We start from the raw sequence: 27,808 nt of genomic DNA on the forward strand, positions 1-27,808 counted from the left end.
GCAACATCCTTTGGGAGACTAGTAGAGATAATATATCAAGGAACCTTCAAACTTTAGACTAAGCCAGGGGCCTACAAAGTAAAAGTAATATTCAACTTATTAAGCTGGAATCATCACAGTAATTTTCTCTATCTGATTTATCTTTGATTCATAAATACCATATATTCTCAAATTGAAATCAACACTTAGGGTCTAGAAGACAATTATGATCCTACTGTAGATAGATACAATAACCCAGCTACTCAGATGATTGAAATAAGGACAAAGCAACAATTGACAAAACTGGTGCAGGTAATGACTGTAAAGTAAGAAACAGAAATTCAGACAGTGGTAGATTTTCTGGACAGTATATAATTAAAAACCTGGTCAATTTCCATAGGGTGGGAAGAACCACAGTTGTTCAGCTCCATTATATGACTAATATTTCTGAACATGAAACACCATTCAGTATAAATCATACACACTAGGATAACTCAGTAAGTTGTTCTTACTTTTTTTTTTTTTTTTTGCGGTACGCGGGCCTCTCACTGTTGTGGCCTCTCCCGTTGCAGAGCACAGGCTCCGGATGCGCAGGCTCAGCGGCCATGGCTCACGGGCCCAGCCGCTCCGCCGCATGTGGGATCCTCCTGGACCGGGGCACAAACCCGTGTCCCCTGCATCGGCAGGCGGACTCTCAACCACTGCGCCACCAGGGAAGCCCTGTTCTTACTTTTGAATGAGGGTAAACTAGAAGTGCCCTCTTTTTCATATTCTATAGAGTATTCAGCACTACATCTAGGGTAGGTGAATGGGGCACTCAATTCAGATGAACAATTTAAAGAGGTGTAAAAAGTCTCATTATCAGGATAAATATTTAAATGCAATATTCAAAAAAAAATCAAAATTAACACAAAAACACCATGATAAACAAAATATCAAAATTTAAATAAAGGATCAGTACCCTAGTCTAATATTGATAAAATCTCTAAGGCAAAACTTCTTTACATTATAGTGAGTTTCTTTAAAAGATGAATTCTGATAAAAGGTTGAATGATTTAGGTCTATCTTCTATCATTTACATAAGCACAGAATATTTGAGTAAGAAAAATTTCTAAAGTAAATTTTAATAATAAATCCCTAAATATTGTTTGAAGGCACCTGACATCTTAAATCCCCATGTCTAAGCCCTCTCTGATTTTTAAGCTCTGAACTCTCTGGTATATGCTAAGCAAGTTTCCCCAAACTAGACTGACTGACTTTAGTGCCAAAGTAGCTTCTTTTAACTCATTACATGGCTGATGAATGGTCTTTGCTTGAATTAATTACAGTGGGGGTTACAAGGTGGTGATTTTCTAATTCTATTATTCTATCTGTACTTGTTAACTGCTGTTCTCCTTTACAAAAGAGATTCCTCCTTTCCATCTTCCATCTTTTTTTTTAAAAGTATCTTTATAAACCCTAGATGTAACAATTAAGGATTCTATAGTCAAATACAGTTCTTCTTTTGAAGCATACATTATCCCAAATTTGGTCTATGGGAACTTTGTCAAGTTGCTCCTGTGCCCTTTCTACATGACTCTATTAGTCTCTGAGTACTTTCTTCCTTTCTGGCACAAAATGATAATCCAGACTCACTGTAGTTTCCATGCTCCAAACCTAGGAGCTTTGGTACCCTTTAATAGGAAATGTATTCAGAAACTAAAATCTGGGTGTTAGGTGTATCCCTTCCTTCTAAGCCTTTTTCAATGAATAGAGCTAAGGAAAAATATACATTTTTAAAAGCATGAATTCATATTGATAGTTTCAATTCAAATTGAATATTACAGTTGCTTTTTTCTAATGTCATCTATTTTACAGTAAAAATCTTGGCTCCTAATAATATTTATTTACATATTTCCTCAATCCAACAATATATAGAAAATAGTTTCAAAATTTTAATAATCAGTAGTACAACTAAGTATGAATATACTGAGCAAAGTTTAAGATTACTTTGCATTTCTTTTTGTCCTTAGAATATATGCCACTAATGATGTATATTCAGTCTGATAGTCAAAAGATATTTGAGTTAATTATTTTCTCTCTATAAGAATCTAACCAATCTGATATAGTTAGGTACATTGATTTCTATTTGTATTCACTTTCAGGGTTTGCTTTTTTTATCTTTTTCATTTGATTTTTTTTTTTTCGGTACGCGGGCCTCTCACTGTTGTGGCCTCTCCCGTTGCGGAGCACAGGCTCCGGACGCGCAGGCTCAGCGGCCATGGCTCACAGGCCCAGCCACTTCGCGGCATGTGGGATCCTCCCAGACCGGGGCACGAACCCGCGTCCCCTGCATCGGCAGGCGGACTCTCAACCACTGAGCCACCAGGGAAGCCCCTTTCATTTGATTTTAATTTCTGAATATTTAAAATATATACATGGTTCAAAAGTCAAAACTATACAAAAAGGCAGAGTTAGAAAAGTTGCATTTCCATCCTATGCCTGGATCTATTTCCCATCTATCTCCAAAGGTAACTATTTTCATTAGTTTCTGGTTTATCCTTCCTGTTCCTTTTATTCTTATTTCTCACATAAAAGATAGCATATTATAAATAGTTGATTATTTTCAGTTAGCGATATGTCAATCAATATTAGTTTACAGACATCTTCCTTACTTTTTTCTTTTTTTTTAAAAGTTGCATCATATCACGCTATGTGAATATTTGCCATAGTTTATTCAGCTACTCTGCTATTTGGGTTGTTTCCATTTGCTATTAAAGTAATACTGTAATTCTTACATTGTTTCATATTCAGGAGGTATATATTCAGGAGGGATTCCTAAAAGTGATTTTCTTTAGTCAAAGGATAAATGTAATTTTGTTAGATACCATCAAATTCTCCTCCATAGGGATTTTTACCGTTTTGCATTCTCACTTGTAATGTGTGAGAATGCACAGAATCTTCTTTACTTCCAGTTTCCACGATCTATGTGCAGAATCACTTTTTCCAAAGTTACATGACATTTACATTATGTCTCTGAGGCTAAAATATTATTTTTCTAACTTACTATTTCTGGTTCCAAAGAGGTAATTATAACTTTTTATCTAAAATGTATATTACAAGTAGAAGATATTCTTCAGTCAATGGCTTGCATTTATAGAGTGTATTATGTTTTTCAAGGCACTTTTATGCACTTGCACCTTGTTTGATCTGCACAGCCATGCTTTGAAGTAGATAGGGCAAGTCTATCAGCTCCATCTTCTAGATGAGGAAACGGAGAAGGAACACAGTTTAATAACTTGTACACACCCAGTTAATGACAGGCAAGGGTCTGTTAGTTTACTGGTATTTCTATTAGATACTAAGTTGTCTCCTTTCTAACTATCAATTCTAGTATTTTATTACATGTTTGTGTCACTTATTAAAGTATTAGGAATACAGACTTATTCATTATACTTCACATATAGTAGAAATATGAAAGCTATTAATAAGTCATGTTCATATTTTAAGCTTATTTTGGAAAATAAAGCTTAATTTATTTGGGTTTAGCTCAAGAATTTTATAAAGTGCTATCCAAGTCTAATAATAAAATTTACTCTGGAAAAATACCCCATATTTTAATTTAAAGTAAGATTCAGTTATGTAAGCATAAGTAACAAGTTGAATATAATGAATTACTTTTGAATATATATACAATTAGTATGAATTTATAAAATCTCAGAAAATCAAATGCAAAGTACCAAAAATGTAATTTCAAGACTGCATTGAAGCTCAAAGGCTTCCTTTGTACTAAACAATGAGTCTTTGCATTTTCCAAAAAAGGCAAGAAAAAAATTCTATTCCAATTATAAAATATTTTGGCCTAAATTTTTAATTAGATTGATTCATCTTTGAGAATGGCAACATATATTTGTCCTATCAAGTGAGCTTCATGAAAACATTAACAGATGTTATAAACTGAGAGTCCTCAAACAAAACCTGTGAAATCAATTGAGTGTAAATATAAACTCTGATTTTGGTCTTTTTTTCATAATGTAAACTGTTTTCCATAAAACACAATCTGTACGTTTGTCATTTATTTTTGAAGTTGAAAAATAACAAAAAGACTTTAGACCCACATATAAAAGGTACTCTTTTTATCCTTTTCTGAGACACTGACCTGTATACTCATTTAAAAATGAACACCACATCTTTACGTTATTAAATCTTTGTTTTGATCTATTAGTATTCACCAAAGTGCCATTTTATAAAACCTCACACTGAATAGACAAGGCTGGAGGTGACCATCTGCAGCTTTAGAGTCTGTGTTTGAATTGATGAAAAGAGCTTTGTGTTTTCATTGCCAAGTTTGATTCTTTCAGTCATTAGGCATTCCCCTCAGATCGCATCAATGAAGCCGTACTCTCTTACACCCATGTGTTAAATTCTCTTCTCCTCATGGTTTCCTTTGCCAGCTCTACTCAAGAATGACTATTGGGCCTTAGCCACATTCTTCTCACAGCTGTGTTAAAAAGAGCATCAGAAAGTCTTCTTAAAACCCATATGTGTATCTGGTCAGTTCTCTGTCTTAGGGTCACCTCACATTGTGGTGTGATTATACAGAGATTCATTCTTGTTCTTGAACTGTGCTACTCCCATCATTCTGGGAAAGATTAGGCCCTATAGTCAGTAGAAGAGAACTTCTTGGAAGACTGATGTGAAATACACATAGTTCAGAAGGCAGATTATTTTAAATTAAGGAAGAAGATGTTTCAAGATTTTAAATATGTTTATATGTTATTTTTACCATTATTTAGCTTGTCAAATGGTAACATAAAGAGAAAGAACATATGCTTTCATTATGCTTTTAGGATACTGTTGTATTTGTGAAGGAAAAAGTCAAATGATGATGATGTTCCAAGAACTACTAGTTTGTATGCTATAAATGCCAGAGCAATTTTAAAAATTAAAATTACTTAAGTTTAGAAAGTTCCAAAATACTATTTACTATTTTTAATTTTCACTTTTAATTAGTTTTTCTATAGAAACACCTGATGAAGTAATAATCTGTAGTAGCAAAACTATTCTTTTCTTTATACTTAGGTTAAGAACTGAAGGAAAAAAACTGTTTCTGTTGAGTTGTTCAGGAATATATAACAATATAAGAAAGAAATAAGATGGATATAAGCTATATATGAATGGATTTAATCATTCATATTGCTATAGAATGATTTTTTTCTCTTTAAATGTAAATGATCAAGAATGAAGTTTATGTGTGGATATTGTTTATGATTTCACTAGCAGACAGAGTTACCCTGAAATAAACAAGATTCTTTCATTCTATATTTAGAGGGCCAAATGTGCATTTGGGAAAAATCCCTTAGTGGGGGGATACAGTCAAACATGGAATAATGGGGAGAAATAATCAAACATGGAGTCTTAGAATCCAAGTAAAATTTATATTTCTACTTGCTCTTGGGTTCAATTTAGATTTTTCAATTATATTTTGGGAATGAAACCTATATCTAGTAAGGAAGTGTACATCAGATTTTAGATGAGAATACTGACAATTCATTAAAAAAAACTCAGACCCTTATTTATATAAATATGCAGACATTTTCTATATCAACAGATAGATACATTATATCCATTCATCTGTGTGTTTAAGAATAGAGAAAGCAAAAGAGGATGTTCCCAGTGAGTTATCAATGAGGTTGAGCAAGATCCAGGCAGGAATGATGAAAACTTCTAAAAATCTAATTTCTACAATAGCTTCCTTTTTTCCTTTACTACAACAGCAGTATTCTAAAGTACACTAGTGGTTAGTGTTATTGTTACCTTTCCTAGGAAGTTCAAATCACTTTATATATCTCATTTTTATCAGTTCTAAAAGTATTCTCATGTAAGATAGTTCTCCTATCTTCACAGAAGTACCCTGGAAGCAAGGTTTAAACGGTTAAGAAGGCTTTTAACTGGAGCTAAGAACAGAATCAAGGAAAAGGGTACTGGTTAGAGCATATGACCACTCTAAGGAACTTACATTTCATACACATGCGTGAAAATCACATTAGAATATCTCTGCGGTATAAGAACTCCTGTTGTATTTTTTTCAGCCTGTCAAGTTTCAGTTAAAGTGTACTTGATCATCGTATAATTTCCCTAAAATAATAGGAATTCTTATCTCTGACTTTCAACTACTGTAACACTGGGACTAATGAAAAACAACAAAAATTCCTGCATTTTATTTAGTCTTAAACCAAAACTGTATGACTCTCTCCCTTATTTAACCCTTTTGCTCTTTTTCTCTCATTCTTCTCCATAGTGATCATCTGAAACATGTTTTATCTATCTTAGTAGGCTGAAATGTGTACTAGCCCAACTCTAGATCACCTATTGGAAGAAAGATTCTGAAATGAAGAAGCAAATCAAATGTAAGAAGCCATGTTGTAATTTAACTTTTTAGTCCCCACTTTCATGCTTTTTATGATTCACTCCATAAAGTTAACTATAAAAGGGAACTAATCAGGGACAGTGCAGATACTTAGGTTTAGAGAATCCCTTTTCTTCTTTAGCCTGGATCCTTCACTTTCCACTTCATTGGAATTTCTCAATTTTAATAATCCCACATTAATTCTTCCCTGGTAGAAAGAAATGAGCTAGACAATTAAAACTATGTTTTTTTTTTCATGTCAAAGTGAGACATTCCTTGAAGATCAAGGTATAAGCCTCAATTCTTTAGTTTTTATAAAGAAATGAATATGATTATATCACCTATCAAACATGGTAGGTATCTCTGTATATAATAAAAGCAGCTCTAAGAAAACCTACTTTATGTACTCAATGGATAAGAAAGGTGATCCACTATACAAATATATAATGGAATTAAATTTTTAATAAAATACATACTTGTTTGATAGAGTACAAGACTTGTATTTCATAAGTTAAATATGTATTTAATTTAAAAACATGTGTTATGATTAAAAACCCAGAACATTAAATTCTTAAAAAACATATCATGTTCAAGAATAAAAATTAAGCATGCTAGATGCTTTACATTTTACGACAATTGTTTAGGAGGAATCTGAGTCCATCTTCCATATATAAATGACAATAAAGCTGTATCTAATTAGATCTAGATTTAGAAGGTGCCTTCCAAAGCTGACTGGAGTGTTCAACTGTACATAAACTAGCACAAATAAATTAACTATTTGATTTATTATTTGCTGAGGTATGTATCATATTTCACAGAGCTTTTTGAATCTCAAACATAAAAAAGATTGAAGAAATTTCCAGAAAAATTTAAAATCCCCTCATTTACTACTAATACTAATAAATCCAAGTCAACTTTCAACATTATATTAAATATTGATTTAAACCTTGTGCTGAGAATTTATGAAATGCATTCCTTGATTCAATCAACAAGTATTTACAAAGTGTTCCGATACATCTAGTACTGCTTTGCAACTTGTAGTCCAACCAAGAATTTAGAGGAAAAATATCAAGATAAAGTTGGCAAGAAGCAGAACAATTTTAATGAAAACATAATGTAATTATATAAAAAATTCACTGATGCTTTTCATATTAAACTATGTAAGACTATTTTAGCACAATTATTTTACTAATTATTAACCATTATGGTTAATATCAGATTCTGGAAATAGCAACAAAACTACAAAGTTTAGTAAAGTCTTTTGATGAAAAATGTAGGCTTTAAAAAAAAAAAAGAATAGCAGGCTTTTTTTTTTTTTTTTAAGTCAAGAAACTGTGGAAATGCTCTGTTCCCCTTCCCAGCACCCAGAGTCGTCTACCCTGTTTTATAATTCAACCTGCAAACAGATTAAGCAGCTGAGTTTGTGGAAAGTATGTTTGCTCTACACTAAGGACCCTTGTGTGACACTATGGCGACTCCCCTGATACCTCGAAGAGAACTACAGACAGTTTTCACTCATCAGCAGGGAAACCAGGCTGAGAATTCACGATTTCTTTGTAACCTCAACTTCTTCATAGAAATCAGTATTTGGCCAACAGGCAGGAAAGACTTTTTATTAGCTTTACATGTTCTTTTCTTTTCTTTTCTTTCTGTCAATACCACTCAAAAGACACAGGATGCCGTATATTTCAAAAGGCAGTGTTTTATGCTGATTTTTGAAATTTTAATTATGCAATTAAAAATTAGAATGCGTGCAAATGTTAAGTAACTGATTTTTTTTAAAGCATAGAAAGAAAATTCTAAATAGTTGATGAATTTGTTTCTTGAAAATTTGTTAAAAGTTTACAATTTTTTCTTACATCTTTTAGTCCAATCTATTTATTATATAGTTATATTTTATGACGAAACTTGAACAGTATCAGTGTAAATCTGGCCCACGGTTAAGATGATATGTGATAAAAGTTATTTCATTGTAAAACCTAGATCTTTGAGAGGTCTTCTAACCATGTACGTCTGGTTGTAAATACTTTTATTTTAAGTAACTATGTGTAGCTTAAACATGTTAAATTTAGTAAAATACATTAAAAAATTCCTTTGGGAAACTTGCTCTAGGCCAGAAGCATATCTGTAGATGGAAAGACACATGGAAAATTATAGCACAAAGAATCAGATTTCATAACCTCTTATGATAAAAAACATCATTTAGTGGATTGGTGTGTCAGTTTTCTCTTTAATAAATGAGGATTATGGATGGTCTGGGCAAAACTATTAAAAAGTTTTTCTCACAAAGTTCTCGTGCTCTTAACCTGCTCTTTAGCCTCCACATAACTCTCTGAAACCAAGTGCATCCAGAATCGGCAAAAGAGTAATCTGAAAAGCTAAATCACTATGTGCTCTTCTTCCACAAACATACACATTTTTTAAAGAGATGTACCTAAGGAGAGTAATGCTTAACGTGACGGAATGGATTTCCATTGGTGAAATTTTAGGCTTTATGATACCTGGGCCAAGAAGCTATTTTGGGGCAGTGAGGTCTGGCATTTACCACATTTTACTTTATAAGTGACTATCTGCTATAAACATTGGCTTGTTTATGGATGGTAATTCTGTACAACTTTCCAAGTATACTCCTATAGGTTAAAAAATTCAAGAAAAATGTTAGACTCTCAAAGAAATAAAATATAAATTTAAAATTCTACAATTATTAGAAATAGTATATGATCTCTCTGTCCTATTACTGAAGATTTCAGGTCTTTTAAATGTAATTAAACTTGATGGAAGTTGGTGGTTAGAACAAGGGTTAAAAGCTGATCACTAACAAGTAAGAGATCCCAACTCTGAGGAGAGTGGAAGGAGTGGTGATGCCAGTGCCGTACTCTTCTATGAAACTTGTGAGCTCTAGGTACTTGGCTGGGATAAAAAACTTTATCTAGGGCTTTAAGCATATCAGAGCACACCTGGAGTTTTACTGTGTATTCCTGACCTGATCTGCTTTTATTTTATTCTGTCATTCTATTAAACTATTAAATTGTTCTAGTTCATATGTTCATAAGCATTCATGGAGCACCCACTTTACAGCAGGCATCTGTGCAAGTATTTGGAGGCAACGGGGATACAAAGAGGAGTAGAACACTGTCTATGGCTTGGAAAAGTTCGATGCGTAATTTTACAGGGATTAGAGTAGATATACAAAGCAATTATAACATCTAGATGATTGAGACCTCTAAGAAAGGTATGGACTAAGTATTATGAAAGAATTAAAGAATGAAAAAATAAAGAAGCATCACAGGGGTAACATTTAGACTGGAATTTAAGGAATAACAAAAATCTGGCCAGGTACTAAAAGGGAGGAATATGTTCTAAGAAGAAGAAAGAGCATGTGCAGAGATATTGTGGTAGGGGGCATGTGAGGAGATGCCACTAGAACAATGGCAGAAGGCCAGTGATAGGCCTCCTATATCATGCTAAGTTGTTTAAACTTTAACTTGTAGGGGTTGAAGGGCTCCTGAAAGATTTCAAATGGGGAAATAATATAACCTGATTTCTGTTTTAGAAAAATTAACTCTGGTGGTGGTGAGGAAGATAAACTTGAGAGAGCTAGAGGCAGGTAAACTAATTTTATGATTATTTCAATAGTCTAGAGGAATGATTATTTCAGTAGTCATGAAGAATGATTAAGGCCTGAATTAATGCAATTAACAAGGGAAGAGGCGGAGGGAATCAGGAGATACTTAGGCAGCAAACAACGGGGACTGATGGCAAAGTGAACGTGAATGATAAGAAACAGTGAGGGAACAAGGACAGTTCTGAAACTGCTGAGGACTAGGAAAGTCACATCAACTCTCCCTGTGAAGCCAATATAACTGTCCAAATTTTTTTTTTTTTTTTTTTGTGGTATGCGGGCCTCTCACTGCTGTGGCCTCTCCCATTGCGGAGCACAGGCTCTGGACGCGCAGGCTCAGCGGCCATGGCTCACAGGCCCAGCCGCTCCGCGGCACATGGGATCTTCCCAGAGAGGGACACGAACCCCTGTCCCCTGCATCGGCAGGCAGACTCTCAACCACTGTGCCACCAGGGGAGTCCTGTCCAAATTTTTTAACTGAAAAACTTTTGCTTCCAGGAGTTAAGCAATTTGCCCTAAATCTCACAGGTAATAGGTAGGAAACCAGGGACTCAACCACAGGTCTGTCTGACTTGACCACAAAGCTTGTCTCTATCTTTTATGCTGCACTGAATCTCATAGGATGAATATGTTTCTCATGAGGGAAAAGGGCAAAAGGCTCCAAGGAGAGAGGCCAACGTATATAAATGCATTAGTCCTGAAAAGGTAGTGCCCTTCTGAAGAATGAGATAGTGCAGTATGAGTGAAATGACAAGAGAAGGAGGGACTATGCAACACACATTGTTCTAAGAGCATCACACGTATTATCTCATCTAATTCTTACAACATTATGAAGTAGGTGTATTACTGTACACATACTATTGCCCACATCAAGGCAGTGTTTTAAAATGTCCTAGTTCACATAGCTATGCATTCTGAATCCAGAGCCTGAGCTTTTAAATTACCATGTTGAAGATATATGAGCATCTTTACTTATTTTACCATGCTCATATATAAATTACCATGCTCATATATAAATTTTATGATAAAGTATAATTAGGAATGGGCCATTGAATTCAATAATTAGGAAATTACTGGTAATCTTAAGAAGAACAATTTAGTATAAGAGCTAGCCATAGTGTATTGAGTAGTAGAAGAGCAAATGGGAATTGAAAAACTAGAGGTAGTGAATACAGATCAGTTATTTAAGGAATTTGGTTGTGAAGGGTAAAGGGGAAATGTGGACCTTTTAAATTTAAATTTTAATTATTGCCTGGAATACTGACATATTTTCAAAGGACCTTCAAAAATAATTGCTAGTAATAGTGATTTCAGATTATATGGAGAATACTAATACCTAACAGAATACCAATACCTGTTAATATCTAACAAAGTCTTATCAGTTGGCTTCCTGGAAGGTTATCATCTTATATCCAACAAAATAGGCTGATGCCCACATTAACTGTAATGAAGATACACTGCACACTTGAGGGCAATTAAAGATGAAATATAGTGGATTAAATATGAAGTGGAAAGCCTGATAATATTTCATCTAGGTCTGATTGCTAGAAATCAGAATAAAAGATTTAACATTTAAATTAAAATTTAACATTTAACTCTTGTAAATGACATAATTGTTGCACTTAAACTCTGTCGATGGATTGGTGCCATTTCCATTAAAAAGTCTTGATTTGTCTGTTGTTAAACGTGAAGAATAAGGACAATATAGTTAGTTTTTCAAAAGGTTAAACTTATTAAATTTAAAGCGTTATCTGAGAAATGTTATTTCTACTTCTTGGGGTACAAAGTTATTTCTTTTAAAAATAATAACAATAGCTGATGAGATCTAAAAAATAAAAGTTGACAACATTTCCAAATTTTTTTAGAAATCTAATTGCTCTCTGGGAAACACTGTTTTAGGGAATTTTAGTTATGTATAGAAATTAAAGGATTACAGGTAAAGAAAACTTTGAAATTTTTAAGTATTTGTATCCTTTAAGCAAATAGAGCTAAATCCGATCTTGACTGTCAAAAGTTAGTGATTTGTAATTTACAATGAAATGAGATCTACCTAAATATCTATCTTGGGGTTCTTAGAACGTTAATATACTTTGTGAATAATCGGATACGGTTTCTGACTGAATATAAACTTAATCTTTAAACCTATAAAATATAACACCATAAATCGTAAGTTTCAAGGTACATATACCTTAAAGATTAATTCCTAATCTGTTTTAAAACAGTTTTGACTACGAATTTACCTGATCTTGGGCTAGTAATCAAGATATAATTTCAGGGATGTTGAGGAAATGTTTCTGAAGACTTATTTTCAAACAAAAAGTATTGAGAAGTAAGAAACCTTGAAGTTAGCTCTACTTTTCCATACTGTAAAACTGAAAAAAAAAAATTGTTAAGGAAGAAGGTATGTCTTAGAAATTGAATTCAATTAGGTGTGTGAATGATGTAATGCTGTTAACAATACATAAAAAAGGGCTCAGTTAGAATGACAAGTTCTATTACATTAAAGCTGCTTTAGACTATTCTGCTACAGTGTTCAAGTCCCATAAATTAACAAGTGACTTCCTTGTCTGATAAGTTATTTGTTAATATTTTGCTATCTATCATTAAGGACTGACTGATTATGCAGCTTTATTTAAATTTTAATAAAAATGCAAAGATTATTGAAAATAAATGTGATCATGTACTGTGAAAAGCTGTATTGAATACTTCAGAAGAACAACACAAGAAAATTAATTTCACTGTACTGGATTCTATGTGCCTAGAGGTCTCAGATTGCAAGGTCATAGATGATTTCAGCTCAAGTAAGATTATTGTGAAGCTAAATGAGTAGGGTTGGTAACTTGACTGTCTCTTCCCCTTGCTAATTACCTATTACCTATGAACTGATTTTAATTGTATGGCCTCCATGAACCCCTGAAGATCAATTATTCAATAAAAATGGTTTGCCCTAAATAGTAACCATGATTCGCAAGTAAATGACTTTTTGACCCCAAATGTAGATATGACAGGCCGTCTAAAAAAGTTCATTTGGCTCAATCCACTTTTGTCTTAAACTATTAAGAGCATAAATAATAAATAATATATTATTTAGTTGCCAAAAGAATGTGCTTTTGTTTTGTTTTGTTTCATGCTTTTGAAATAATGCAAGGTCATTTTACTTACTTCTGAACTTTGTCATTGGCTGCTCGGGAGGCCTCGATGGTGTGCTGAAGCTCTAATTCCATGTTTGCTCGATCTGTCAGAGCTTGCTGCAGTTGGGTAGCTAATTCATCATTTTGTTGTTGAGTGATGGAAACAATGTTCTCTCTACTTTTTAAAGCTTCTTCATAGGTATTAAGGGTATGGTTAAACTGATCCTTCAGATTTTCTTCTTGGGATAAAGATTTGTGTAAACTGAGAAAATATAAAAATAAATAATTTAAACATAAATATGTAGGCTGACGGACCAATAATCTATTTAACGAAAATCTCCAGTTAGAAATACCCATTTCTAAAAATCAATAAAGATAACTTAAACGGGTAAATACAAATAATTTTTATATCACAATATTATACTTGATAATTATCCATTTCTCTGCTTCTAAGCTGAAAGCTACCCAGACAAATGATTATCTTTGCTACCAAAGCATACAAAAAGATGCTGCAGGATGTTAATTTAATTGTATCAGTGTAAATATTACATTCAATTTTCTTTAAAAGGAATAGCAAAGAATTGGAGAATAAAGTATCTCTAGGTAAGTAAAAGAATATAATAAGCTGACTGCAAAGAACTGAGAAGTAAGAGAATGGGCATCAGTTTAGGAGATCCAGGGTCTATTCGGCTGAACACGTAATGAGAATGAATGAGATTTGTACAAATACCGATCAGCCTTATACACAGCATTTTCTACTTGTCACAATTGAGATATAAATGAAGTTAAAATCACAAGTCAACCTGCACAGAAATAATATGTATTCAGATATATTTTCTTTTTGTTAATGAATCTTATGCCAAACACATCCACTCATTAAGTCATACAGAGAAACAGCATATAAATTAAGACTAAATTAATGCAGAAGAAAATGCAGACAAATAGAATCTTAAAATGCTAAAGGTCAGATCTTTGATATGTCATTACACCTACCACCTGAGGTTATTTTGAAATGGCACCAAGCACCTCACTCAATTAAATAAAGACATTTTGAAAATATAAATATTTAATAATGGGAAATTTAAAATCCACACAGGAGATGTTCTTTTTTTATTAAATAAGATCATTTCAGTATATGCATACAAAAGAAATGTCGATGGGAGACTTGAAGTAAAACACCCTAACTATATAATACAGATTGATAATGTTGAAAGAAAGTAATATAATTCTTAAAGCTGTAGAAAGCTGGTCAGGGAACTTTAACTCTGGCTGAATATCTAGTCTGGTACTTTATCTAAAACTTTTCAAACTGAAGTAATTATAAATTTCTTCTTTTTGCTTAAATAGCCTATACGCCTCTCCAGGGTGCTCACTTTGGACAAGGTGTCACACAGAAATAAGATGGACTTGAGACAGGGATAGTTAGCATACCAAAAGAAATCATGTCAGAATTCAGTTTAGTCCCTAAGAAGAGAGATGCTGCTAAACTGTGGTCAAGTGATTACTATATATGAAATAAGAATGGTGTATACTGCCAGATTTGCAGAGTGCAAAGAAAGTATCTTCCTTCATGGTTTTCATCTTGTTATGTATCTAACCCTTACTTCATTCTTCTTGGTTCTTTCTACCAATCCATATGCTTAAAGACTCCTGTCTCCTGCTCATTTTCCTAATTCTTTCTCTGTTCTCTCATACTGTCTGCATTGTTCCAACTTCCATTTTCTTTCAATCTACTCTCTTTGTTTACTTGAAACACCCAAGAAAGAAAGAAACTAAAAACAAACAAAACAAAAAAACCTTTAAAAAGTCTATGCTCTTTACCTTTAAATATCAATTTCATTTTTTTTTCTTTAATGTTTTGGCTGTGTCACACAGCATGTGGGAACTTAGTTCCCCGACCAGGGATCGAACCTGCGTCCCCCCGCACCGGAAGACCGGAGTCTTAACCACTGGACCGCCAGGGAAGTCCCTAATTACATTTTAAATTACGTAATTTGCACAAATCCAAAGTATTCAGCTTGACAAAATGTAAAGAATAAAATACAGAACAAATGCAGAACACTCCAGTCCTCCCAGTTGAACCCCTTTCCAAAGGTAATCACTAGTCCAACCTCTATCAAGATTAATATTGCCTGTTTTTGAACTTTTTGTCTGACTTAATATTTTGCTTAACATAAAGTTTCTGAGATTCATCCTGTTGTTGTATTTTATTCTATGAAGTATTCCATTACATAAATACATAGCAATTTATTTAACCATTCCACTGTTGCTGCTATGAATAATTCCTGTATGTGTCTTTTGATGGACCTAAGTACCCATTTCTTTTTGGCTTGTTTTTGTTCCCCAGCTTTATTGAGATATAACTGACATAAGTACTCATTTCTGGAGCAGAATTCCTCCATAGGGTGTATATATGTTCAGATTTAGTAGATACTGCAAAGTTTCCCAAAGTGGTCATACCAATTTATTCTCACATCAGCAAGAGTTCCAGTTGCTCTATATGCACCCGTAGAGTGGGATTCCGAGTCCTCTTAACTTCAGCCATTTTAATGGGGGTGCAGTGACATTTCATTCTCTTAATGTTGTCTTTTGATGAATGTAAGTTCTTAACTTTAATGAAATCTAATTTATTATTATTCCATTAATGGCAGTGCTTTTTTGTGTCGAGTTAAAAGAATCATAGCCTGCCCTGTTCTTTATATTTTTAATCTTAAATATATGCTCCTCATTTATTATTTATTTATTTAAAAAGGGATTTTTATTTATTTTTGGCTGCACTGGGTCTTCGTTGCTGCATGTGGGCTTTCTCTAGCTGCAGCGAGGAGGGGCTACTCTTCATTGCAGTGTGTGGGCTTCAGTAGTTGTGGCACGTGGGCTCAGCAGTTGTGGTTCGTGGGCTCCAGAGCGCAGGCTCAGCGGTTGTGGTGCATGGGCTTAGTTGCTCTGTGGCAGGTGGGATCTCTGGACCAGAGCTTGAACCTGTGTCCCCTGCACTGGCAGGCGGATTCTTAACCACTGTGCCACCAGGGAAGTCCTATGCTCTTCATTTAAAACTTGAAGTAGATCAGCATAGTTTGGGAATTCTGCATTTGTTTGTGATACCTACAACACTGTCTAGTATATTATAACCAATTAAATATTAAGAATCAATGACTCAATTTTTAAAATCACACCATTATTAAAATCAATATTATCCCCATTTAATCACCTAATCATTCATCATTTACTAGTTTTCTACCATTTAATTTAGTCTTTTCCTTCTTTTGGCAAATTTATACTACCTGACTTTAATTTTTCTCTCAGATGGACCTGTAACTGGGACCCTTTATTCTCAAGCTCAAAAAGCTACTATTCATTCAAAATACCTTGGAAACCTTTAAATCCCCATCAAGTCTTTCTCAAACTGAAGCAGTAGCTGGAGTGATCTCTTAAAAAGATAAATTAGATAACGTCACTCAAAATCCTGCAATAGCACCTCATCAAACTCAGAATAAATCTCTGAAGATAACAAATTACATATTTTAACTCACTAAACCTCACAACAACTTAGGAAGGGAGTCCTATTAATATTACTTTTTTACTAATGAAAAAACTGAAACAAAGAGGTAAGTAATTTAATTAATCTCATACCCCTACCCTAGCAGAGCCAGAACCTGGACACACATCATAGCCCCCTTCCTGGGCTGGAATCCTCCCCTATTTGCCATGGGCTACAAAGCCCTCTATCATCCGGTCTCTCTACCTACCACCTTTTAGCAGACATTCCATTTCTCAGGTACAGCAAGCTTTTCCTGCTTGAAGCATTTCTTTGAAATGCCTTTCCCTCCACGCTTCTATGTGACCGACTCCTACTCATTCACTAGGTCTCAGCATAAATACTACTTTCTCAGATAAACCTTTTATGTCTCTTCAGTCTAAATTTTGATGTTCCCTCCTTGTTATTCTGTCTCATAGAACCTCTTTTCCTTCTTAGAACTTACAATACTTCATAGTTTTTTTCAGTTTCATCATGTGATTTATTTCCCAATTCCAACATATTAAATTACATAGGGCAATTTTATTTATGGTAAGAATGCATTCATAAGTTTAATAAATTAAAATGTTCATAATTTAGGGAAATTTTCTTATAGGAATAAAAGTGAAGTAGAGAGGATATATTCCCAGCATGTATAAATCTATAACCACTGAAGTGCATTTTTGTTTTAGTGATGCTTTTTCCCTCAGAAAGCTCTTCCCTAAATTGACAAGAGGGCCACATTGTTTAGCTTTCTTCAGAGTCATATCACATTTAACCTCTGTTCAAAGTTGATTGAGATGCATTGATTTTCAGATGCATTTTTTTGTATAGCAGTGGCATTACAATTTAATGGCACTTAAATGACATTGTATGGGAAAATATTTTAAGTTATAGTAAGAATAAATTATAAAACAACAGAAAAGCTGTTAAATCACTCTCAGAAACAGTGTGGCTCACACAATACTAACATAGGATGGTAACCATCCCTATTTATCATGAAGATAATGAAGTAATATAAAAAATTCAATTAACTCTTCCAGTTTTGAAATTATATAATTCTTAATGAATTAATTTTTCTAATTTAGTATAGAAAGTGAGACTTTAAAAGTATTTTTACTTAGTAGTCTTTCATATAATCATAATTCGAATCCACACCAACTGTGACTATACATTATCTCCTAGGCTGCTCACCACATGAGTCCAACAGCAGGCCAAGGTAGGAGATGCCATTCAATGGGTATTAGACCATTAAGTAGCATGTAATAGATTCCTTTCTGTAGTGGTTTCTGTCTTCATTTCAGTGTCTCCTGGTCTGTTCCCTCACGACTGTGATCCTGACTATTTTCCTGATCCCTAACTCTCTGTACTGCCTCAGCCGAAAATATCTCGGAATTTTCAGGTTTATGACCCACTTTTACATTTTGCTTGTAGATATTTATGTTCCCCTCAACTTGTGTTTACCTGCTTGTTGAACTCTCAACTGTAATGTCAAACATGGATTCATCTTATTCTTGCAAACTAGTACTTTTCCATCTATACCAAGTTTTGATGCTACTTTTCTTGGCTTCTTGTTTCCGTGATCAACTATTTCTTAAGTCCTTTCATGAGATCACTTTATTCACCATCCCACTATATGCACTTACACTTCTATTTATGCTTCATTTATTTACAGTAATTGCTCAAGCATTCATGTGATCTATATATACTGTTTATTTTAATTGAATAAATATTCTTGGATTAAAAATTTAGAGATGAGGTGTCACAGTATAGGCCAATAGTTCTTTTTTTTTAAAAATTAATTAGTTAATTTTTGGCTGCATTGGGTTTTCTTTTCTGTGTGTGGGCTTTCTTTAGTTGTGGTGAGAGGGGGCTACTTTTCGGTGCCGTGCGCAGGCTTCTCATTGTGGTGGCTTCTCTTGTTGCAGAGCACGGCCTTTAGGCATGCGGGCTTCAGTAGCTGTGTCGCGCGGGCTCAGCAGTTGTGGCTCGCGGGCTCTAAAGTACAGGATTAGTAGTTGTGGCACACGAGATTAGCTGCTCTGAGGCATGTGGGATCTTCCCGGACCAGGGCTTGAACCCATGTCCCCTGCATTGGCAGGCGGATTCTTAACCACTGTGTCACCAGGGAAGTCCCAGGCCAATAGTTCTTAACGAGGAGTAATTTTGTCCCTCAGGGACATCTTGTAACATCTGGAGACATTTTTCACTGTTACAACTGGAGGGGGGGATGCTGCTAGCATTTAGTGAATAGAGGCCAGAGATGTTGCTCAACATCCTACATTGCAGAGGACAGACCCTCACAACAAAGAATTATCTAGTCTAATACGTCAAGAGTGCTAAATCTGGTAAATGAAAAGATGTCAGATTTGGACTTTAAAGAAGTAGATTTAAATTTCAGTCTTGCTGTTCACTCTGTCTGACCTTGGGAAAAATACTTTATAACTTTAAGTATTAATTTCCTCAACTCTAAAACAATGAGAAAAATCTCACTGAGTTCACATGAGAACAAAATAAGGTGATCTACTTATGTGAAAATATCTGGCACAATACCTGGCAAAAAACAAGCATTCATACATTGTATAATTTTTTAAGAAATAATTTATTTCTAATTAATTCTGTATAAGGTCTCATACAATATTTAGATATTTTATAAGTAGTTTGATGAAAAACAACTGTTGCTACAGGTTTTTCATGAATTGGGAGAACTAAACTAGTTTTCCTAACCTTTATCACTTACTGATAATATTATTAAATCATTCCGAAAAAAAAAAAAAGAGGCAGGTTTGGCTTGTTTCACTGAATAAAAATAAATAAAGACAAAGCGAGTATGGAAACCAGAAGTATGTGCTATGTTGTCCTCAGTATACATTTCCTGAAAGGACAGTGTCTGTTTTTACTTCCTGGTTTATTGCATGAATTAATTTGATCTGAGTTTCCGCCTTACTGTGATTGCCTTTTCTCAAAAGAACTTCTTTTAACATTTCTTTCAAGGCAGGTGTACTGGTGACAAATTCCCTCAGTCTTTGTCTAAGAAAGTCTTTATTTCTCCTTCACTTTTGGAGGACAATTTCACTGGATATAGAATTCTAGGTTTATGTCCCAAGTTTTAGTCTGACATTCAAGGTGCTCCAGAATTCTGTTCTAGTTTTCTTTCCAGACCTTTTCCTAACTATTCTATCAAAAACTTTTATTCTAGCCAAATGGAAATATAAACTGTTCTTTAAAACTGCCCTCACACTTTTCACTCTGGGATTATTGCTCACACTGTTGCCTCCACTTGGAATTCTATTTCCCTATCCCTCTAAGCGCCCGATCACTACACTTCAAGATCCAGATGAACTGCCACAACCGTCATGAAGTCACACTCCCATATCCTGCCCAAGGAGACACTACTTCCTCTAAGCTCCATACCCTTTCCATACCCCTTGTATTATATTCATCGCTTTCTACTATCCTTTATAGCTACTTTATACTCACTTTATCTTCCCTACTTTAGTCTAATGCTATTGAAGGAAGGGGCCATTTTTTACTCTTCTTTATTTCCTTAGAGGGCCTAGCACAGTGGCTTCTCTATAAGAGGCAGACAAAAAGTATTTATTGAACATTGTTGCTTAAATGCTCCATTCGAATAAGTGGGCTCTAGTATTATAGAAGAGTCACATCAGTTTTATTTCCCTTTCTTTTCTCCTTATCTTTATGTGCAGCCTCATATTCTCCATTGCTTCCCTCATCCACACTCCATTCCATTCCATTTTTGAGGAATATTTAAAGATTAACATTTTTGTTTTGAGATCATTACAAATTCACATGCAGTTGTAAGAAATAATACAGAAAGATCCCTCATGTCATTTACCACTTTCCCCCAAAAGTAACATTTTGTAAAATTATAGTAAATTTATGTAAAATTATAGTAAATTTTGTAAAATTATAGCAACATTTTGTAAAATTATTAGTATAAATTATTATTATTAGTATAAATTATTATTATTAGTATAAATAATTAGTATAATAGCACCACCAAGATATTGACATTGATACAGTCAAGATACAAAACAGTTATATCACCACGAAGTATATTTCCCTACTTCCTTACCACTCCATCCCCTCCTTAAATCCTAAGAACCACTAATCTGTTTCCTATTTCTGTAATGTCATTTCAAGAGTGTTATACAAATGGAAAGGTTTGGGGATTTTCTGTTGTCTCTCAGCATAGTTCTCTGGGGATTCATTCAGGTTATTGCATGTATCAGTAATGGAATAAGAGTTTTTTTAGGAAATGGTCTGTTACTTCTAAATTGCCATTTTTATGCATGTAGAGCTGTCCATAGTAATCTCTTATTGTTTTTATCTCTGCGAAGTCTAGAGTGATATCCTATCATTCCTGATATTCATAATGTGTTTTCTCTCTGCTCTTATGTGCTTCTTTCTGTTTTTTTTTTTTTTTTTTTTTTTTTGCGGTACGCGGGCCTCTCACTGTTGTGACCTCTCCCGTTGCGGAGCACAGGCTCCGGACGCGCAGGCTCAGCAGCCATGGTCCACGGGCCCAGCCGCTCTGTGGCATGTGGGATCTTCCCGGACCGGGGCATGAAACCGTGTCTCCTGCATCGGCAGGCAGACTCTCAACCACTGGGCCACCAGGGAAGCCCTTTTCTGTTCTTATTTTTAATATTTTCTTCCTTCTGCTTGCTTTGCATTTATTTTTTTGTTCTCTTTCCAGATTCTTGAGGTAGGACCTTAGATTGTTGATTTGATACACTTCCAATTTTCCTAATGTATGTATTTAGTGCTAAAAATTTCACTCTCAGCACTGCCTTAGCTATGTCCCAGAAATTTTGCTATGCAGTACTTTTATTTTCATTCACTTCCATATATATTTTTTAATTTCCCTTGAGAATTCTTATTTGACTCATGGATTATTTAGAAATGTGTTGTTAAATGTTCCCAAGTGTTTGGAGATTTGTTACATCTCCTTACCACATAAGGTAACAAAGGTTCCAGTTATATAATGCGGACATCTTTTGGGGGGGGCATTTTTGGCCTATTACAATTAATAAAATCAATAAACCTATAGCCAGGCTAACCAAGAAAAAAGAAAGAAGATAAAAATTACTAATATCAGAAATGAAAGAGAGGTCATCACTACTGATCCCAGGGACATTAACAGGATAATAAAGTAATGTTATTAACAACTCTATGTCCACAAATTTAATAACTTATATAAAATGGAACAAATTCCTTGCAAGATACAAATTACCAAAACTCACGCAAGGAGAAATAGACAATCTGAATAAGCCTTTACCTATTAAAGAAATTAAATCAATAGTCAATGCATTCCAAAAAAGAAAACCCGAGGCCCAGAGGAGTTAATCAAACATTTAAGGAAGAAATGATACCAATTTTTTTATACCAATTCTTTAAAATCTCTTCCAGAAAGTAGAAACAGAGGAAATATTTTCTAATTCAATCTATGAGTCCAGCATTACCCTAACACCAAAACCAGATAAAGACATTATTAGAAAAGAAAACCTACAGAATATTATCTCTCATGTATATAGACGCAAAAATCCTCAACAAAATATTAGCAAATCGAACCCAACAAAGTACATAAAGAATTATGCACTCCTATCCAGTAGGATTTATTCTCGGTATAAAACATTAGAAAATCAATTAATATAGTCCATTACAAAACAATCTAAAGAAGACAAATCATTTGATCATACCAATAAATGCAGAAGAAGCGCTGGAAAATCTAATATCCATTCATGATAAAAACTCTCAGCTAACTAGGAAGAGAGAAGAAATTTCTAAACTTGATATAGAGCATCTACAAAAAAACCCCTATAGCTAACATCATACTTATTGGTGAGAAATGAGATGCTTTCTCCCCCAAATCAGGGCCAAGACAAGGATATCTCCTCTCACCACTTCTGTTCAACACAGTACTGGATGTCCTAGCTAATGTAAAAGACAATAAAATAAAATAAAATGTATACAGATTAAGAAGGAAAAAATAAGACTGTCTTCGTTCACAGATAACATGATTGTCTATGTAGAAAATCTAAAAGACTCAACGAAAATAAAACAACAAAACTCCTGGAACTAATTAGTCACTTTAACAAGGCTGCAGGATGTAAGGTTAATATAAAGTCAATTGCTTTCTTATGTTGCAGCAGTGAACAATTCCAATTTAAAATTAAAACATAATACCACTTACATTACCACTCCCCCAAATGAAATATTTAGATATAAATCTAACAAAATATGTATAGGATCTATATGAGGAAAACTCAGATGAAAGATATCAAAGGCCTAAATAAATGGAGAGATATTCCATGAGCATGAATAAAAAGACTCAATATTGTTAAGATGTCAATTCTTCCTAACATGTTCTATAGATTCAATGCAATGCCAATCAAAAGCCCAGAAAATTATTTTGTACACATTGACAAACTGATTCTAAAGTTCATATGGTGAGGCAAAAGATCTAGGACAGCCAACTCAATATTGAGGGAGGACAAAGTCAGAAGACTGACACCATCCAACTTCAGGACTTAAAGCTATAGCAATCACGACAGCATTACACTGGCAAAAGAAGAGACAAACAGATCAGTTGAAGAGAACAGAGAGCCTTGAAATAGATCCATACAACAATGGTCAACTGATCTTGACAAAATAGCATAGGCAATTCAATGGACAAGGAATAGCCTTTTCTTTAACAAATTGTGCTGGAACAAATGGACATCCATACAAGAAAAAAAATAATCTATACCAAGAACTTACACCTTTCACAAAAAGTAACTAAAAATGTGTTACAGGCCTAAGGAGTAAAATGAAAAACTATACAACATCTAGAAGATAACATAAGAGAAAACTGAGGTGATCTTGGGTTTAATAATGAGTTTTTACATACAACACCAACACCATGGATTTTTCATAATCCATGAAAAAAACAGATGTTAGACCTTATTAAAATTAAAAACTTATATGCTGCAAGACATACTGTTAAAAGAATGAAAAGACAATCCACAGACGGAAGAAAATCTTTGAAAAATACATACCTGATAAAGGACTAGTATGCAAAATATACAAAGAACTCTTAAAATGCAACAATAAGAAAATAAGCCTCAATTAAAAAATAGACAAAAGAAGCAGATATATCACCAAAGAAGAAATACAGATGGCATATCAACATACAAAAAGAGGCTCAACATCATAGGCTACCAGGGAACTGCAAATTAAAACAGTGAGATACCACTATACCTATTGGAAGAGCTAAATCCAGAAAAGGAGTAACACGAAATTCTGGTGAGGATGTGGGGCAACAGGAACTCCGGCTTATTGGTAGTGGTAATGCAAAATAGTACAGGTACTCTGAAAGACAGTTTGGCAGTTTCTTACAAAGCTACATATAATCTTACCATATGATACACTGATCGTGCTCCTAAGTGTTTACCCAATAGTAATGAAAACCTATGTCTACGCAACAACCTGAACGTGAGCGTTTATAGCAGCTTTATTCGTAATTTCCCCAAACTGGAAGCAACCAAGATATCTTTCAATAGGCAAATATATAAACAAACTGTGGTACATCCATACAATGGGATATCATTTAATGATAAAAAGTGAGATATCAAGCCGTGAAAACACATGGAGGAAACTTAAATGCATGTTACTTAGTGAAAGAAGCCAGTCTGGAAGGCTATATACTGCATGATTCCAACTATATGACACTGTGGAAAAGGTGAAACTACAGACACAGTAAACAGGTCAGTAGTTGCCAAAGGTTCAGGGGGAGGCAGAGGCGGATAAAAAGGCAAAAGCACACGTTTTTTTTTTAAGTGCTGTGACACTATTCTGTATGAAACTGTAACAGTGAGTACATGATATTTTGCATTTTTCAAAACCCATAGAATGGTACAACACAAGGAGTGAACCTTAATGTAAACTGTGGACTTTAAGTAATGATAAGGTATCAATATGGTTTCACTAACTGTAACAAATGTGCCACACCAACACAAGATATTAATAATGGGGAAACTACCTGTGGGAGGAGGTATATGAGAACTCTGTATTATCTCAATTTTACTGTAAATGTAAACTGTTCTAATAAATAAAGTCTATTAAATCCCACCCTCCCAAGACACACACACACACACACACACACACACACACACACACACAGTATTAATGAAGGTTGACTAACCATAAGTCCAGTAGGAATCAAAAGTGACATCAGATAGAAAAGAGGGTAAGCATAGCCAGCCATGGCATAATAGCCAAATCAGACCTAATCACACCTGAATTTAGCTATGTCTGTTATAAGTTATAAACTGAAGCATCTCCACAGGAGGGCTTATCAGGTAGGGTAAACCCTACCTGTGATGAGGTGTCATATTTATGTAGACACTAGATAACAAGCTGTTAGAAATAGTGTAGAAGAAATCCCTGCACAGTCCAGAAGACTGGACTCAGTCATCTCTAGGTGTAAGTGAGCTCACAATGCTGAGGCCTAGTTAAATGCCAGATATCATAATTTGTCATCCTAATTCTACTGAAGTGGGTACTCCATCTAAGAACAGTCACACAAAGGAAGAGTGTCACCCGCATAAGGGTCAGTTCTAGACAAAAAGATTTTTGAGGAGCTTGGCACAAGCTCATTAGCCAATTTCTTAGCAGATGGCTGAGAAGTTTGCTCAACTACTGAAAACTATGTCCCATACCATCTGCATGAATAAATGATTTTACTAAAAACGTAAAAACCTCAAATAATCAACTGTTCGTTTTTTTAAAATTTATTTTTTAATTTTTGGCTGCACTGGGTCTTTGTTGCTGTGCGTGGGCTTTCTCTAGTTGCAGCGAGCAGGGGCTACTCTTCATTGCGGTGCGCAGGCTTCTTTTGTTGCAGAGCACGGGCTCTAGGCCTGCAGGCTCAGTAGTTGTGCCGCACAGGCTTAGTTGCTCCGTGACACGTGGGATCTTCCTGGACCAGGGCTCAAACCCGTGTCCCCTGAATTGGCAGGTGGATTCTTAACCACTGTGCCGCCGGAGAAGCCCTAACCAACTGTTCTTACATAGGGTAAATATTTTTCTATTTTATTAGTGATCCTAAGTGACTCCCTTAGGAAAAGTAAATAAAGTCCTATTAGATATATAGTTTTATTTCACATTATATAAAGCTTAGGATAAGCACTGATGCTGATCTCAGCTACAAGGTTTAAATAAATTCATTTTATGAGACCATTACAAACACACAGTGCTTGATACACAGCTGTTGCTGTACAGTTATTTGGTTAATTGAATTGCTGAATAGGGTTCAGTCAGTATGCATACTGGAAGCATGTGCTTTGTTTTACTTGGAATTGGGTGGCAGCATGGTGACACGTCAGGCCCTGCTTCCCTTCCTCATGTAAATGAATGACTACTGTGTTCTGGGCACTTTGCTAGAGCTAGAGCTAGAGTAGTGACTAAACACACATTTCAAATTATTTTAAGTGCTATAAAGGAAGGGATGTGACATTTGAGTTGAAATTTAAAGGTAAGAGTAGGTATTAACTAGAAGAGAGGTGAAGGAAGCATTTCAGGCACAGGGAAGAACATGTGCCAAGGCCTTATAATAAGAGAAAGGATGGCTGATGAGCTCAGTGAAGCCCAGTTACAACCAGTGCTCGTATCAGTGAACAAGTGGTTGGGTCTAGATCATAGAGGGCCTTTTGGAACATGAGGACCAAACAGGAATTTGGTCTTTTTCTTAAGGCAAATGAGAAGCTGCTGAAGGATTTTGAAGAGAGGGGAACAAGATTTGCCGTTTAAAACAATTGCTCTGCTCTGGCCAGGGGGTGTTTTGTGTCTCTTCATCACCTTACATGACAAACAGCCTCTAACCTTGCTCCGTTTCTGAGTGGAATTTCAAGAGAGCATGGAACTATATACTGAGGCTTAAATCTAGGAAATAAAATTCTAGAACTCACCTTTTATTTATTTTCTTGGGTCAGATATTCCACTTATGAAGATTTTTTGTTTTGTTTTGTTTTCTGCCAGGGATTCTGACTAAGTTCAAAGCTATGCTAGTCTGGTCTAAAAGATGGGATTTCTCTTGGATCTAGTTTGGGATCATCTCATTTAGAATCAAATTGTCTGTGCTTGCTGTCTTCACCTCAAATTCTATTCAAGGCTCTACCATCTGCTCTGTCCACAACTGCTCCAGAAAAGATCTTGTTGCTCAGTATAAAAGACATTTTCAATCTTTATGTTATAGGACCTATCAGAAGCCAATTCTTTCTGGAAATGCCTTCTTTCCTTGCTTTCTATGAAAATACACTTCTGGTTTTCTGCTTCATCAAAAGTATTTCTTGATGCTTCTTAATCTCCTTTGGAGGCATCCTTAACTGTTGGTTAACTGTTGGTCATTCTAGCCACTCTCCCTTGATTTCAACCCAGTCCCATGGCTTCACTCAATCATTTATTTCACTTGGAAGTCTTTCTCTCCCGATCAGATTTCTATCCTGAGCACCAGATCTACACAATTACCTAGGAGACATCTTCACTTGACCATCCTGCAAATATCTACAACTCAGTATGTCTAAAACTAAACTCATGATCTCATTTTATATCCTTCTACTAATCAGCCCTTTCTTTCCCTCCCTTCTCCCTGGGCATCACTTTCTACTCAGTGTTCACGCTCAAAACCTATGCATCATCCTTGACATCCATTTCTCACCTAAAAATCTAATCAATCCTTTTGATTGATCAATCTAATCAATCCCTTGCATCTTTCTAGTATTCTTTTCAGCTCCATTACCATTATCATAATTTAGAGTGCCTGCTACTATTTTCTTAAGTGGGTTACTTCAATAGTCTTCACTTGCTCTTTGCCTTGAGTGAGTTTTCTAAAGCACAAATATGAATGTATGACAACCTGGATTAAAACTCTTCAATGACTCCTCTCTGCTCTGAGGATAAAGTCCAAATTCCTTTAAGCATCCTTTACAAAGCTCTTCATGCCTCTCTATCCAGCTCACTTCTCTTTATTCACCTATTTACCTCTATACTCAAGCCAGGATGAACAAATTTCATATCCCCTAGAACACTGACCTTACCTTTTTTACTTAACTAGCCCCTACTCATCCTTTAGATCTCAGCATGGATATGAGTTTCTCTAAGAAATCTGACCT

General features: G+C 34.8%; 1 protein-coding gene across 3 annotated transcripts in view; it reads right to left on the reverse strand.

Moving 5' to 3' along the window:
* MIPOL1 (mirror-image polydactyly 1) overlaps positions 1-27,808 on the reverse strand; it is a 305,508-nt gene that overhangs the window by 34,593 nt on the left and 243,107 nt on the right. For 2 of the 3 annotated variants that reach the window (XM_082681379.1, XM_082681377.1), the window contains one exon: positions 13,152-13,382. In XM_082681379.1, the coding sequence (XP_082537505.1) occupies positions 13,152-13,382 (231 nt within the window). Of the gene's footprint in view, positions 1-4,365; positions 4,460-13,151; positions 13,383-27,808 lie in introns of those variants that run through there. The other variant, XM_082681378.1, reaches the window with a different exon arrangement.

Source organism: Grampus griseus, assembly GCF_964374135.1.
Source record: "Grampus griseus genome assembly, chromosome: 2".
Taxonomy (NCBI): Eukaryota; Metazoa; Chordata; class Mammalia; order Artiodactyla; family Delphinidae; genus Grampus; species Grampus griseus.